At 40.9% G+C, this 16,405-nt stretch overlaps 2 protein-coding genes across 17 annotated transcripts in view; both read right to left on the bottom strand.

The window, feature by feature from the left end:
* Nucleotides 1-7,224, bottom strand: part of TERB1 (telomere repeat binding bouquet formation protein 1) — a 46,575-nt gene extending 39,351 nt beyond the window's left edge. For 12 of the 15 annotated variants that reach the window (XR_011376997.1, XR_011376993.1, XR_011376996.1 and 9 more), the window contains exons 1-2: nt 6,615-7,224; nt 3,642-3,703 (exon numbers count right to left, since the gene is read on the bottom strand). The gene's annotated coding sequence lies outside the window, so the exon portion shown is untranslated. The remainder of the gene's footprint in view (nt 1-3,641; nt 3,704-6,614) is intronic. The other 3 variants (XR_011376992.1, XR_011376998.1, XR_011376991.1) reach the window with 3 other exon arrangements.
* Nucleotides 7,225-9,221: 1,997 nt separating this feature from the next.
* The window catches only part of NAE1 (NEDD8 activating enzyme E1 subunit 1), a 32,596-nt gene continuing 25,412 nt past the window's right edge, over nt 9,222-16,405 (bottom strand). For both annotated transcript variants that reach the window (XM_060288440.2, XM_030863754.2), the window contains exons 16-20: nt 16,179-16,265; nt 15,252-15,344; nt 12,136-12,250; nt 12,001-12,050; nt 9,222-9,462 (exon numbers count right to left, since the gene is read on the bottom strand). In XM_060288440.2, coding sequence (XP_060144423.1) covers nt 9,353-9,462; nt 12,001-12,050; nt 12,136-12,250; nt 15,252-15,344; nt 16,179-16,265 — 455 coding nt within the window. In that variant the 3' untranslated portion in view covers nt 9,222-9,352. The remainder of the gene's footprint in view (nt 9,463-12,000; nt 12,051-12,135; nt 12,251-15,251; nt 15,345-16,178; nt 16,266-16,405) is intronic.

Raw genomic sequence — 16,405 nt, forward strand, 5'->3', positions numbered from 1 at the left:
CTGAGCTTCAAAAGGTATCATTAAGAATGTAAAAAGACAACGCACAGACTGAAAGAAAATATCTGCAAATCAGATATATCCAATAAGGAAGGGGCTTGTGTTCAGAATACATAAGGAACTCCTAAAACTCAACAGTAAAAGACAACCCAATTAAAAAGCATGCAAAGAAAGAAAAAAAAAAAAAAAAAGCATGCAAAGGATTTAAATAGACATTTCTCCAAAGAACATATACAAATGGTCAATAAGTATATGAAAAGATGCTCAATATCATTAGTTCTTAGGGAAGTACAAACTAAAGCCACAATTAGATACCACTTCACAACCACTAGGATGGCTATAATCAAAAATAGTCTAACATTCTGACCAAAGATTTGGAGAAATTGGAACCCTTATACATTGCTGTGGGAATGTAAAATGGTACAGCTGCTTTGGTAAACAGTCTAGCAGTTCCTCAAAAGGTTAAACATAAATTTACCATAGATTCAGCAATTCCACTCCTGGGTATATACCCAAAAGAAATGAAAACATATGTCTACCCCAAAACTTATACATGGATATTCATAGCAGCGCTATTCATAATAGCCAAACAGTGGAGACCCAAATGTCCATCAACTCTTGAATGGATAAATAAAATATGATATATCCATTCAATGGAATCATTCCACAAAAAAGAGGAATGAAGATACTGAGACAACATGGATGATCCTTGAAAACATTATGCTAAGTGAAAGAAGCTAGTCAAAAAGGCCCACATATTATATGATTCCATTTATATAAAATGTCCTGAATAGGCAAATTTAGAGACATAGAACAGCTTAGTGGTTGTCTAGGGTTAACAGGGGTGTGTGTGTGGGGGGTGTGACTGCTAAAGGGTACAGGTTTCTTTGAGGGTGATGAAAATGTTCTAAAATTGATTGTGGTGATGGTTGTACAACACTGTGAATATATGGAAACAAGTGAACTGTATATTTTAAATGCGTAAATTACGTGGTATGTCAATTACATCTTAATAAATTTGTAGGTATATGTATATATTTTTTTAATTACTGGTATGCTCTGCAGTTGACGTAATGACTGAAGTGGCCCCAATCACAGTTCTTTTGGGTGATTGATATGGATGCTGGGAAAGACACAGTCTCTCTCCTTTGCAAGTCGCAAACTGTATGTAAATTTGGCTATTCACTTCCAAGGCCAAATCTGGACCCTTGTCATTCATTAGTCAGAACAGCTCTACCACTGATATTTTCAACTCCATTATTTCATTTTCTGAATATTACTCCTAATTCTTTCAACTGGCTTACTTCCTTATTCTTATATTTACTCCTTGACCCCTATGATCTCTACTTCCTTTACTCATGTTCTCAGAGACTTGGTTTCATTTCCTTCCCTCTTCATCCCAGATCCCATGATTCATCACCTCAACCATTATCTTGCTAGGATTCCTTGGACCCCTTCTCCTTCTACCAAACATGTTTTATAATCCTAATTGTGACTCAAAACAGTTTCTTTTCTCTGTTCTTTCAGCTCAAATTTAGGCATTGCTAAAAGGAAAAAAAAATTAAGCGGTTATGCCATTGCAGATATTTGGTATGCATTCCAGGTTACACCCCCCAACTCTACTCAGCAACCCCACATGGTCAGCTCCATCTCCAATTCCCTTCTGTTGATTCTCCCATTTTCCTCAATGGCTACTCCAAATCTTCAGCTCTCTTCAAACCTCATCTCTTTCTCTTCCACTTCATGTTTTAATTTCAGGCCTCCCAGAAGTAGACCATGAAACAAAAATTTGAGTGCAAGTACTTTTTTGAAAAGATGAAACAGAAAGGGAAGGTAGACACAAGCAACCCCACCAGGAAACTCTGGGAGCTAGGGTAGAGCCATGTGTCTCAGAGTCATCCCAGTGAAAGTGTGAAGAGTATTTATCTATCAGCTCCCGTCAGTTGTTTAGGGCTGATTCCAGAGAATAAGCCGTTAATTATTTGTCATCTCTGTCTCGGCCTTGCTCTCTGGGCAAAGCAGGTTATAAATGCTATAATAAACTCTCAGTCAAAAAGACACAGATGTTAGGCCTTCACAGAATTCCCAGAACACTTTCCACAACACAGAATTCCTACAAAAATATCTGCAGCCACACCCATTCTTACCTCTTCCTCTACAATATCACACCAGGACCCAGCTCCCATCCTGTTCATGGTTAACACATTCACCTGTGTTTTGGGATCCTGCAATGACTACAACTACAGTTGGCCCATGAACAACACGGGGATTAAGGGCACCGACCCTCCACTCAGTTGAAAACCCACAAATAATTTGTAATCCGCCCTCCATATTTGTGGTTCCACATCCTCATATTCAACCAACCTCAGATCATGTAGTACTATCAAAAAAAATCTGAATATAAGTGGACCCACACAGTTCAAACCCATGTTGTTCAAGGTTCAACTGTACTATAGTTTTTTTCTTGCCCAGAACGATTTCCCTCTTCCTTCTTGTGGTTCCTTCGGAGAACATTTCCTCACAACTCTGAGTTTCCCAGTTGTATGAACTGATACGTTTCCTTTTTTTTCTTGAACTAGTTTGAGTTGTATTTCTCTCGCATACAACTCAAAAGGCACTATTACAGGCCTATGACCTTCTTTAAAATATATTCATATAACAAATCTTTATTGAATGTCTACTATGCATCCACTCTGTATCAGATAGGGATTCTGATTCCAAGGAACTCACAATCTGGTGATAGAGACAGAAGAGGATGTAAGTAATTCCCATAGTGTGATAAATGATCTGAGAGGAGCATCTCCAGCAATTATCCCGTCTTTCCAGTTTCTTCAATTTCTCCCTCTCCATAATCCCCACTCCCTCTTCACATATTCTCTTATCTCTATACCTCTTATAAGACTCCTTAACATTACATCCTCCCTCTAGTTAATGCCATATATCTTCAGACAAGCTTTTAAGAAGAGTAAGCTATTCATACTGTCTCCAGACTATTTCCCACCCAGACCTCAATATACTGCAATCTGGCTGAAATCTATTAAATTTACTATTAATAAAACAAAAGACCTCCTAAATGAAAAATCCAGTGGATACTTCAGTCTTCATCTGTGATACTTAACACTGAGGCTCTTGGGTAATCTTTCTCAAAGCATTCTCCTAAGGCTGATTTCCAAAATACCACATTCCTGACCTTTCTGAAATGTTTTTCTCGGTCTTTTTTTGAGGGTCCTCTTCCTCAGTCAAACCCTGATGTGATGGGGTCCATTAGGGAATACTATTCCCCATCCTTTTCTATTTTAATATTTCCTCTCTGGTTAACCTCCTTTATGCCCATGAATTAAATTTCCATTTTTCTGAGGACAGCTCTGAAATTTGATGGTGGTCCTCTCAGGTTTCCACTGTTTTTATATATACCTCCATTAAATCAGCTATCATATGATATTCTAATTATCAACATGCCATCTTCCATTAGAATGTCAGTTTCCTGAAGTCAGTGTGACAGGCACAGAGTAGATGCTTAATAAATATTCATGTAAATTGCTGAATAATTCTTTTATTTCCTGGAGCCTGTCAGATAATCTGCAGTATATCCCACAAATACACTATAAAACAAATTCTAGATATATGATCCATAAATTTCTCACCTTGTATTTTCTTTGTGTCCTCACTTTCCATGCTTGTCTGCATTCTTTTACCTATATTTCATCTATAAGATAAAGGTATTTTCTCAATTTAAATCAATTTTGAGAATTCCAGAATTATATATGCAAAGGGGTAGGAAAAGAATAGTTTTCTCAAACCAGAAGAGCAAAGATTGAATCTGAAACTTATTAGGTGTGTGGTATTAGGTATGCTTAAGTTCTCTAAGGCTCAGTTTCCTCATCTGTAAAATATAAATTTCCAACTTCATAGAGTTGTTACAAGAATTAAATTTGAAAACATACATAAATGCACCTCGCACTCAAGTACTACAGGCATTCAACACATTTTATTAAACAAACACAGGAATGATTGGTTGACTGAATCTAGTTGCTCCACTTCTGGTTCTCCTTCCTTATTTTCTTTTCTGTAAATTTTTATCCCATGATTTCAGATTGGGCACTCCTCCATGAACCAGAGGTTTAAAACACAAATATGCACACACTCTTTAGATGTGCATTTCTCTTCACAAGCTTAGCTTAATACTAAAATTTTTTCTAACAACTCATGGTTATTTTCAAGCTTAAACCTCTGTTTATATTCATTAGATGAATTTTAAAAATAACTGGCAACCCTGATACGGCCTCTCACATTCTTTAAAATGCTAAACTGATTTTTTAGAAAAATACATCAGAGTCCAATTAATTTCTTAGAGCTATAATTCAGGACTCACAAAACTCTAAAATTCTTATTTACTAAAGCACTGGGTGGTTAAAGAGAGATAGTTAATTATCCTTTCTTTCATTTTAACTCTCAAACTGAAAATTCCCAAACAAAAAATTTAATGATAAATATGAGAATCTTTTATAAAGTAATATACAAATATTTACTAGTTTTGTCATTTTTTTAACCTAAATATTCCATTTAAAAAGGAATGGGTAGGTACATCATAGTATATCCACAGGACAGGATATTGTTACAAGAATATTGACATTTACTTGAAATGTTTGACAGTATGGAAAAATGCTTATGATACAACGTAATCAAGGGCTTCCCTGGTGGCGCAGTGGTTGGGAGTCCACCTGCCGATGCGGGGGATGCGGGTTCGTGCCCCGGTCCAGGAGGATCCCACATTACACGGAGCGGGTAGGTCCGTGAGCCATGGCCGCTGAGCCTGTGCGTCCGGAGCCTGTGCTCCGCAACGGGAGAGGCCACAACAGTGATAGGCCTGTGTACCGCCAAAAAAAAACAACAACAACAACAACAAAAACAATGTAATCAAAAGAGCAAGACTCAAAATTTTATCTACAGTATGACCCCAATTATGTAGAGGCAAACATAAAATAAAACTTGATGGAAAAGAGCAACATATTAACACTTGTTGTCTTTAGCTGGTGGTGTTTTATTTCACTGTTTTTCATTTTTCACGAGTTTTATAATAGAAGCTTCTAATGTTCAGCAAGCCCAATGATAGACCAGGCTCTATAAACCCCTATAAACCTTATAAATACTATCTTTTTAGTCTTTACAATAACCCTACAAGGGAGCTGTAAGGATAAAGATAGATGAGGAGAAAGTAAACAATTTGCTCAAGTTCAAACAGCTAGTAAGTGCCAGAGCTAGAATGGGAACCAAGAAAATCTGAGGCAAGGGCTACACTCTTATCTTGTTATACTGCCTCCTACATATAATTTGGAGACATATTATAAACAAACATACTATATGTCTGTTTCATTTATACTATATATAAATGAAAATTTACAGGAAAATTTACATCCTTTTTTAAAGGCTGCATTATCTTTGAGCAAATGGGTTAGGATTTGGAAAAAGACTAGATTAAAAAACAGCCTGTTAAAAAAAAAAGACGTACCACACATGGAGGTTTTTGTTTTGTGAGGGAGTTTAAGGACTATCTCCTTAATTTTAATTAGTCAATCTATTCTGCTTTTTAATATAATTTTCATATTTAAAGAGGGATATGTTTTAAATTGAAGCTGACAACACAAACTACCTTCTGTTCCCCTTTGCCTGTCTTTCTTATACTGTTTTCTAATAAATGGTTACTTTGCACAGTAAAATAAGATAAAGTTTGCCAAATATCTAGTAGCATTAATACAAGTCATCTATTTACCTGCTACATGCTTAAAAACATCCACAGCAAAGGACAAGTTATGACTCCTAAGGGAGGGATAACTATAAAATTATATTTAAAAGTATAAAATATAGTATAATCCCAAGAACAAAATCATCTGCCCAATAAAACATATTATTAAGTATTTTCAGTAACTTAGTGAATAGATGCAGACTGTCATGAACAAGATTTCAAAATTATTTACTGTATTCTCACAGGGGGAAAAAGGGATTTTTTTTCCCGGTAACAGGAAGAAACTATCCTACTTACAGTTTGCGCTCAATCAATTCCCCAAAACACTACTGTTAAATTCAAATTTAAGCAAGAAAATGAGCTGAACATTCCTCTTTTACGTGGCCTAGAAAATGTTAACATGAAAAGCTTTTTGAAATCTAAATAGCACCCTCAAAATATCTGAAAGATAAATGACATCTTTCTGTGCATAAGGCTGGCAGGGCTGAAAATCCCACCATATCTGCCACCACTAAGTTGTTGACAGTGGATCCCCAGCTTGGGCTCATACCAAGTGGAAACTTTCCTCTAAAGTAGGAGAGGCAAGGGAGAAACGGCCAAGATGCAAGTAATGTAACGTAAACTTTCTGTTACAATAGTTTAGACTGAGAAAAAACAGTCGATCAGGTCCAGAAACAGGCTGAGGGTACCAGGAGCCATTTCACTACAACATCAACACTCCCGGCCTCAGGAGACTGGAGCAGCCGTTCCGCATTCACCCTCATCACCTCATCCCAGTTTCCACAGGTAACCGATAGACATCTTTCCCAGGAGAGAAGACTAACTCCACCCTGTTTCGTCCATTTGCGCTCATTAACACCACGACCTGGCTCACCTAAAGAGCTGGAGGAACTCCTTTTGAAGAGCACAGGTGGTCCCTCGGGCCCTTCCCTCCTAGACCAGGGTTCTCCAACTCCTGCAGGGACGTGGCCGCTCGTTAGCGACCCGAGGCCGGCTCCACCACGGGCGATTCACCGGCAGGGCAGCGGGTGGGTCTGAATGTCCGTCCCGTTAACGTGCCCTCCCCCTCAGGTGATGCGGAACACAGGTTCCCACCCCCCGATCTGAGAAACAACTGCCCCAGCAGCGCCCACCCACTTCATACATCAGAACCACCTAGGGAGGAGCCCGAGAATTCTGGAGTACAATCGGCCAGGCTCTAGCCGCCTAAGTGGTACGCGACAATTCTCTTTTTCCCTGTGCGGGCCTCAGCCCGGGGCAACCGCCTCCTCAGAAAGGCCTCATCGCCCCATCCCCTCATGTGGGTCGGTTAAGAAGGTTAGAGCGGGTCGTTCTGCAGCCCAGACCTTCCACAGGAGGCGACGGGCGGGTTCCGAGGCGGGGCTGAGGCAGGACCCAAACGCGCAGGGAGTGGAGGCCGTGGCCTTTACCCTTAAGTCGCAGCGCCCTGGGATTCGCCCTTTCTCCCTCGCCGCCCGCCTCGCACGACGCCCGACCTGGTTTCCCGCCGAGACTACCCGGCGCACTTCGGTGGGGCGGGACTTCCGGTCGCACCGCCCCCACGCCGAGTCTCTCGCCGGCCACTGCTCACCCACATTCCAAAGGGCAGCGGATAGCAAGTGTGCGCCTGTTTAAGTAGTGGAAAGTCGCAATATGAAGGGGAAATCCTCTAATCTCACTGCTCCCTGTGTAAAGGGCTTTCTTTGCTCAAAGGGGCATTCGCCCGAAGGAGTTAGAACGGGCTCTGGGGTCGCTGAGGCCGGCATCGTGGCCTCGGGTAGGTGTGCGCAGGCGTGGGGAGGAGGCCGTCTGAACCCCAAGCACTGCCATCATTAATCTTTTACAACCTTCCCTCCTCTTTGTATCCTGTTCTTGTTTTCTGATAAAACTATACATATGAAACATGTCTTTTTAAAATTGTATTTAAAAATAATTTTTTAAAATTTATTTTTATTTTTGGCCATGTGCGGGCTCTCTCTAGTGTGGCTACACTTCGTTGCGGTGCGTGGGCTTCTCACTGCAGTGGCTTCTCTTGTTGCAGAGTGCGAGTTCTAGGCGCACAGGCTTCAGAAGTTGTGGCACATGGGCTCAGTAGTTGTGGCTTGCGGGCTCTAGAGCGCAGGCTCAGTAGCTTGTGGCACACGGGCTTAGTTGCTCTGCAGCATGTGGGATCTTTCTGGACCAGGGCTCGAACCTGTGTCCCCTTCATTGGCAGGTGGATTCTTAACCACTGTGCCACCAGGGAAAGCCCCTTTTATTTTTTTTTAACATCTTTATTGGAGTATAATTGCTTTACAATGTTGTGTTAGTTGCTGCTGTAAAACAAAGTGAATCAGCTATATGTATAAACATATCCCCATATCCCCTCCCTCTTGCATCTCTCTCCCACCCTCCCTATCCTATCCCTTTAGGTGCACACAAAGCACCAGCTGATCTCCCTGTGCTATGCAGCTGCTTCCCACTAGCTAGCTATTTTACATTTGGTAGTGTATATATGTCTATGCCACTCTCACTTCCTCCCAGCTTACCCTTCTCCCTCCCCATGTCCTCAAGTCCATGCTCTACATCTGCATTTTTCTCTACATCTGCATCTTTATTCCTGTCCTGCCCCTAGGTTCTTCAGAACCTTTTTTTTTAAGGTTCCGTATTTATGTGTTAGCATACAGTATTTGTTTCTCTTTCTGACTTACTTTACTCTGTATGACAGTCTCTAGGTCTATCCACCTCACTACAAATAACAATTTCATTTCTTTTTACGGCTGAGTAATATTCCATTTTATATATGTGCCATATCTTCTTTATCCATTCATCTGTTGATGGACACTGGTTGCTTCCATGTCCTGGGGGAAGCCCCTTTTAAATTGTATTTTAACAAACAGTGACGGTATTAAGATGTCCACAGCTAAAATCTGCACGTGCCTTAAATTCATTAAGATTATAAGAAAAAATATTTTAAGCTATTTCTAATGTAACACAAGAACTTTTTTAAAAATTTTTTAATTTATTTTTGGCTGCATTGGGTCTTCATTGCTGTCTGTGGGCTTTTCTCTAGTTGTGGTGAGCAGGGGCTACTCTTCGTTGCGGTGTGCGGGCTGTGCGGGCTTCTCATTGCGGTGGCTTCTCTTGTTGCGGAGCACAGGCTCTAGGCACGTGGGCTTCAGTAGTTGTGGCACACGGGCTCAGTAGTTGTCGCTCTCAAGCTCTAGAGTGCAGGCTCAGTAGTTGTGGTGCATGGGCTTAGTTGCTCCACGGCATGTGAGATCTTCCTGGACCAGGGATCGAACCCATGTCCCCTGCATTGGCAGACGGATTCTTATCCGCTGCACCACCAGGGAAGTCCATACAAGACATTTCTATGTTAAGTAACTTTGAAATAGCAAGCCAGAAATAATGAGCTCAGTTAGAAATGGATAGCTTTTATTCTCTGAGAAAACCGTTTCCTTCCTCCCTCCACCTCAGCTCCCCAAAGAACAAGACTACATTATTACAAATGAGAAAAATGTTTATTAAGGAAACAACTTAACAGTTCTCCCTTAGCAGAACTTTACAGACTGGAGCACAACCTGAAGGCAATTACAGTTTCAATCATTAACACACTATAGGGTACTTATTCTACAACTGGAAAGTTGCTGAAGTTTGTGACATGCCACTATAAATGTAAGTATTATTAAAAATTACAAATTGTTTGGTGATTACTTTGATAACCTCTTGAGCAGCAGCTCCTGCAAGGAAAAAGGAGAAAAGCAAATCTTTGAAAAAGGTAAATTTCAAGAGTTCTATAAAAATATTCAATTCTGTACAGAAAACCTTTCCTTTCCAAAACCAAAGATGTTTAAAAGCAATCCAAAAGAGACATAACTTACTGAGTCATATCAAAACAAAGGACTACAATTTTTTATAACTATGTTATTAAAGGAAATAAAAATTTTGTTATATACATTCACACCCTGGCATATTATGCCACAGTTTAAAAGAAGTATTTTTAATTATGGTGGTTTAAAAAGACTGGCAAAATATATTAAGCAAGAAAAAGTCAAAACAATAGTATGGATGACTGCACTTTTTTTAAAGGCTAAATATAGGCAGAAAGGATTCTCAAAGGATACCCTTCTGTTGCATTTGAATTTTACCCTGTGCATGTTTTATAATAAAAAGGGGGGGGGGCGTTTCCCTGGTGGCGCAGTGGTTGAGAGTCCGCCTGCCGATGCAGGGGACGTGGGTTCGTGCCCCGGTCCGGGAGGATCCTGCATGCTGTGGAGCGGCTGGGCCCGTGAGCCATGGCCGCTGGGCCTGCACGTCCAGAGCCTGTGCTCCGCAACGGGAGAGGCCACAACAGTGAGGCCCGCGTACCGCAAAAAAAAAAAAAAAAAAAAAAAGAGGGGCTAAAGGGGCTTCCCTGGTAGTGCAGTGGTTAAGAATCTGCCTGCCTGCCAATGCAGGGGACACGGGTTTGACCCCTGGTCCAGGAAGATCTCACATGCCACGGAGCAACGAAGCCCGTGTGCCACAACTACTGAGCCTGCGCTCCAGAGCGCGTGAGCCACACTCCAGAAGCCCGGGCGCCTAGAGCCCGTGCTCTGCAACAAGAGAAGCCACCACAACGAGAAGCCCGCACACCACAACTAGAGAAAGCCCGCGTGCAGCAACAAAGACCCAATGCAGCCAAAAATAAATAAATAAATATTTTTAAAAAGGGAGGGTAAAGGAATATCTGTAATTTGGAAAGGATCTATATTAGATACCCAGACTGCTATACTCAGTAACAGTCTGAGTATATAGTAACAGTAACAAGTTTTAAAGTTACTATTCAAAACAAAACAACAGAAAAAAAAAAAAAAAACGACCAAGAAAACAATTTTTCATCTTTTATAATCTGAAGCTTCCGCTTTCACATTCACTGATTCAATAAAATTTGAGACTCTACTATGTACCAGATACTGTCCTAGGCACTAGGGATACAGCAGGGAACAAAAGACAAAAATCCTTATCCTCATGGATCTTACTTTTCAGTAGTGAGGGAGAGAGAATTTACAAATAAGTAAAACGTCAAGTGACTAAGTGCTAAGGAGAAAAAGCAAGGAAGCGGGATATGATGCAAGAGGAGGGACTGTTTTAAATGAATCAGGGATGGCCTCACAGGGAAGATAATATTTTTAAAAAGACCTGAAAGAAAATGACTTGTGCAGAATGATTATAGAATGCACATGTTATAGACCGAATGCATGTCCCCCAAAATTCATATGTTAAAGCCTTAACCCCCAATGTTACCATATTTGGAGATGGAGTTGAAGTCTTTGGGAGGTAATTAGGTAATTGAGGTCATGGGGGTGGGGCCCTCATGATGGGATTAGTATACTTATAAGAAGAGACACCAGAGAGCCTCCTCACCTTCCTGCACAAAGAAGAGGTTATGGCACACAGCAAGATTGTGACTGCCTACAAGCCACAAAGAGAGGCCTCACCAGAAACCAACTATGCTGGCCCTGACCTCAAACTTCCAGGCTCCAAGGAGTTTTATTTAAGAGATGGTATTGTTGAGTTGGGTCCTGAAGAACAGGTAGATTTTAGACATGCAGGCAAGAGGGAAACTTAAGGCAAATGGGCCCAGATTGGGGTAAAGATTCAAGGAGCGGGAAATCAAAGGGCATGTCTAGGGGAAAAGCAAGTAACTTGAAAAAACCAAGGCCAGAAAGGCTGGGTAAAACCAGAACACAGAATTTTTTTGTGTGTGTGTGGTACGCGGGCCTCTCACTGTTGTGGCCTCTCCCGTTGCGGAGCACAGGCTCCGGACGCGCAGGCTCAGCGGCCATGGCTCACGGGCCCAGCCGCTCCACGGCATGTGGGATCTTCCCGGAACAGGGCACGAACCCGTGTCCCCTGCATCGGCAGGCGGACTCTCAACCACTGCGCCACCAGGGAAGCCCAACACAGAATGTTTTAAATGTCAAATGAAAGACTCTGGATTTATTTTCCGAGGACTACTGTAGTGTATATGTGTGTACTGCCAGGTGAGAGGGTTAAGTGAGAGACACAATCAGAGCTATGCTTTAGAAAGATTAATTACTCTTCAGGAGTTTAAAATGGATAGCAGTGGGAGAGATGGAAAGCAGGGAGACCAGTTTGGGGGGTACCAAAATAATCTAAACTCAATATTAACATTGTGCTTCACTGACCTCCCTAGTTAAAACAGCTGGGAAAACAAAACTTCATAACTGTACTATATAACAACAGGTGACAGTCTTCTCATCTCTGGAACTCACCCCCTAAGAATGCAGCAATGGTGTGTGGTTCAGCAGCTCCGTATCTGCAACTACAGGAAAGGATGGAGACATGAACATAGATTAGCCTTATGACAGGACAGTATTGTCTCTTGCATTCCCTAAAAAAATACTCACAATTCATGGACATAATCATCTTTCACTATTATGGATAATCCATATTCCTGAAGGAAGCCAGTGAGACAAGACTTCAACTTGCCTATATCTTCTTCAACTTGATAGTTAGATACCCCTAAAATATATATATGCAAATTAATTTTCATTAAAATAAATATGTGACTCAAAATTATTGGCTATCTCCTTTATTTAATCCAGTTTTAGGTATTCTAGTCAAAACATTAAGGTGTAAAACTGAATTAAGAACAAAAATAATGGAAAGTATGAGACAAATATTTGCAGCTATCACAAACCTGTAACAATCAAAGAAACCGTCTAAAATCTATTAAAAATTTGAGTTTGACAAATCTGCTTTGTTCAGTGCTCCTTACCCAGTATCTAGAAGAGTATCTGACACGTAGTGGTGCTCAGTAATTATTTGATAGAACTGAATGAATGAGAAAGTAATGTCCTATTTATACCCTTTATAAAACTTATAGCGTTTACTACCCATTTCCAGGAGATTAAATGACATATATGAAACTATAATAATAGATAACACTTACGGAGCATTAATAGATGCTGGACATTGTTCTAAACACCATCTAAAATATTAATTCATTTAATCCTTACAGCAACCCTACGAAGTAGGCACTATTATTATCTTCATTTTACAGATAAGGAAACTGAGGCACAGACAGATTAAGTTATTTGCCCGAGTTACTTAGCTCATAAGTAGCAAAACTGTGATATGAGCCCAGGCAGTTCTTAATGATGAAACTATGATGTCTCCAAAGGTAAGCTATTATTATTATTACTGCTGGAAGGAAAAATGTAATTGCCATAATATCCAGGTATTACTAAAACCCTCTAGTTTATTTTTTAACCCCTCTAGTTTAAAAACTATCATTGGGACTTCCCTGGTGGCGCAGTGGTTAAGAATCCACCTGCCAATGCAGGAGACACGGGTTTGAGCCCTGGTCTGGGAAGATGCCACATGCCGCGGAGCAACGAAGCCCGTGCGCCACAACTACTGAGCCTGCGCTCTAGAGCCTGCGAGCCACAACTACTAAGCCCGCATGCCACAACTACTGAAGCCTGCACACCTAGAGCCCGTGCTCTGCAACAAGAGAAGCCACCACAACGGGAAGCCCGCACACCACAATGAAGAGTAGCCCCCACTTGCCGCAACTAGAGAAAGCCCGTGTGCAGTAACGAAGACCCAATGCAGCCAAAAATAAAAATTAATTAATAAAAAAAAAACCTATCATCACTCCTCCTCAAAATAGTAGCATCTACCCTTTATTGAGTACTTAAAAAAAGCTAAGCAGTATGTTAAGTGATTTTCATACATCACGTATCTAACCCTTACAATCTAATAGAGTAGTTATTATTATCACCTTTCCATACTGAGAGAACTGAGACTTGGAGGGAAATAGTGACTCACCCAAGATCAAGAGATAATAAGTGATAGATAGAACTTGGATTTGGACCTAGGTTTAACTCCAAAGCCTATGCTCTATGTAATAGCTAATCTCCCATGATGGCTCCCCCATGAACACCTCTTCGTGCCCTTGTGTGGTCCCCCTTCTGCTCTTAATCTAATGTGACCCTGTGAAGCCAACAGAACATGACATAAGTGATGCTGTGACTTCCAAGGCCAAGTCATAAAAAGCCTTGTACCTTCCACCTGGGTCTTTTGGAATGTTAACTCTGGGGAAGGCAGCCACTATGTAAGAAATCTAGGACTCCCATGCTAAAAGGAAGCCCCAAGTAGCCATGTGGAGAGAGAGGCCTGACCAGCACCCGCCCGCTTCCCCCACAGCAGTTCCGGATATCCCAACTAAAGTGCCACACACGTGAGTGAGCATGTCTTCTTGGATGACTCCAGCCCCAGGCGTCATGCAACTCCATGAGATCCCCTTCCCCCAGTGAAAACTGCCTAACCGAGCCCAGCCCATCCACAAAGCAATGAGACAGAAAAATCGACTGTTTTAAACTACTAAATTTGGGGATGGTTGGTTATGCAAGAGATAACCAAAAATACATTCTAAGCAAACAATACAAATAAAGCAATACATATTTGGTGTTTATTCCTTTTCCTTTTCTGGTAAGCTTGCTCATTAAGATTATAACTCAGTGGGTATACTACGTCAGTTGGGGCAACAGGTTTTATGACACACCCAGAATGTGCTGCTATGCAATAATCCTGCACAATTAAAATTACAATCTTAATAAAGATACCCTGGGCAACTGAAGACCTTTGAGCATATGCCAATTCCCCAATTACTACATTAACAGATAACAAAAAATAGATACTGAGCAAAGAAACATCTTCAGAGTTCTGAGCTGAGAAATCACAGGCATACTTCTTGTGGTTTTCTCATTCCACTAAATCAAACTCAGTGTGAGTCTTAGAAGTAAACTGTACAAAGTGACAGGAAAAAATTTTATCCTATATGCAATCAACCAACAGTCCCCTGTGTTGAATCAAACACTACTTGCAACTGGTTACACTTAAAAAACAAATGGTATTTCCTCACTGAGACGAACCAGGTGTAAATTGTTTACAGTGTGACTTCAAGCATCACTACTGCAAACACCCCAAGAATCCTTTAAGATTTCATTCTATTTAAGTATTTATTTAAGATTTTATTGGGGACTTCCCTGGTGGCGCAGTGGTTAAGAATCTGCCTGCCAATGCAGGGGTCATGAGTTCGAGCCCTGGTCCGGGGAGATCCCACATGCCGCGGAGCAACTAAGCCCATATGCCACAACTACTGAGCCATGTGCCACAACTACTGAAACTTGCATGCCTAGAGCCCGTGCTCTGCAACACAGACAAGCCACTGCAATGAGAAGCCCGCACACCGCAAGAAAAGTAGCCCCCGCTCACTGCAACTAGAGAAAGCCTGCGCGCAGCAACAAAGACCCAACGCAGACAAAAATAAATTAATTAATTTTAAAAAAAAAGATTTTATTGGGAATTCCCTGGTGGTCCAGTGGTTAGGACTTGGAGCTTTCACTGCTGTGGCCTGGGTTCAATCCCTGGTCAGGGAACTAAGATCCCACAAGCCATGCTGTGGGGCCAAAAAACAAGATTTTATTGTATTTGATAATTTGATTGCTATTCTTACCTGGATATCTACCATGTTGTTTATGAAATCTATCAACAGCCCGTAACATTAAGTATAATACTATCTCATTATCTGGATTGTCCATGCTGGAAACTGAAAGGAAAAAAATTTCAGTATAATTTGTGTAATTCATGACATAAAAACAAGGAAGGACTGAATTTACTATATACTCAAGTTTCAGAATACAAGGCAATTCTATCATAAAATTTAAATACTTTGTGACAATAAAATAGAAAATGATAAATAACTATAAAATAAAGGGAGATACGTTACTGAGATAAAACCCAAAGGTCTTATAGACTATTAGCTATGGTCACATAACCTCTACTATGGTAGTAGTATGCTCACTTTAGCTCTTCTACATATCACACAACTTACTCAGTGACCTAAATAGGATTTTATGTATGTATATATTAAGTTTTATATTTGAAATTATGACTTCTTGGATAGGTTTATAGAATAAAATTTAGAGTATAAATATTTACATTATCCTTTATGTTATCACCATACACTCTACTATACATTCTGTTATACACAAAATATTTATATCCTTAGAATTAATTAATAACCTAGCATCAAAAGGTTATTACTGGGGCTTCCCTGGTGGCGCAGTGGTCGAGAGTCTGCCTGCCAATGCAGGGGACACGGGTTCGAGCCCTGGTCTGGGAGGATCCCACATGCCGCAGAGCAACTGGGCCCGTGAGCCACAACTACTGAGCCTGCGCGTCTGGAGCCTGTGCTCCGCAACAAGAGAGGCCGCGACAGTGAGAGGCCCGCGCACCACGATGAAGGCTGGCCCCCCCCTCGCCGCAACTAGAGAAAGCCCTCGCACAGAAACGAAGACCCAACACAGCCACAAATAAATAAATAAATAAATTTTAAAAAGAAAAAAACCTCACTTTAAAAAAAAAAAAGGTTATTACTTACTAATTTCATCCTTGTTAACCGTATGCAAGCCATATTCTTCAGCTAAGGATCGACATCTCACCACTCGAAGAAATGCAGAATTGCTGCCTGAACACAGAAAAGACATTATGGAAGTAAATGGTTAAGATATATGACTATCCCAATTAAGAAGAGGAAATTCTGTGTATCCTCTTCACAGACATGGAAGTATGAAGAAAAGGTTCTAATAGTTAGCAGAGATGGCACCA

The sequence above is a fragment of the Globicephala melas genome, chromosome 19, assembly GCF_963455315.2.
Source record: "Globicephala melas chromosome 19, mGloMel1.2, whole genome shotgun sequence".
In the NCBI taxonomy this organism is placed as follows: Eukaryota; Metazoa; Chordata; class Mammalia; order Artiodactyla; family Delphinidae; genus Globicephala; species Globicephala melas.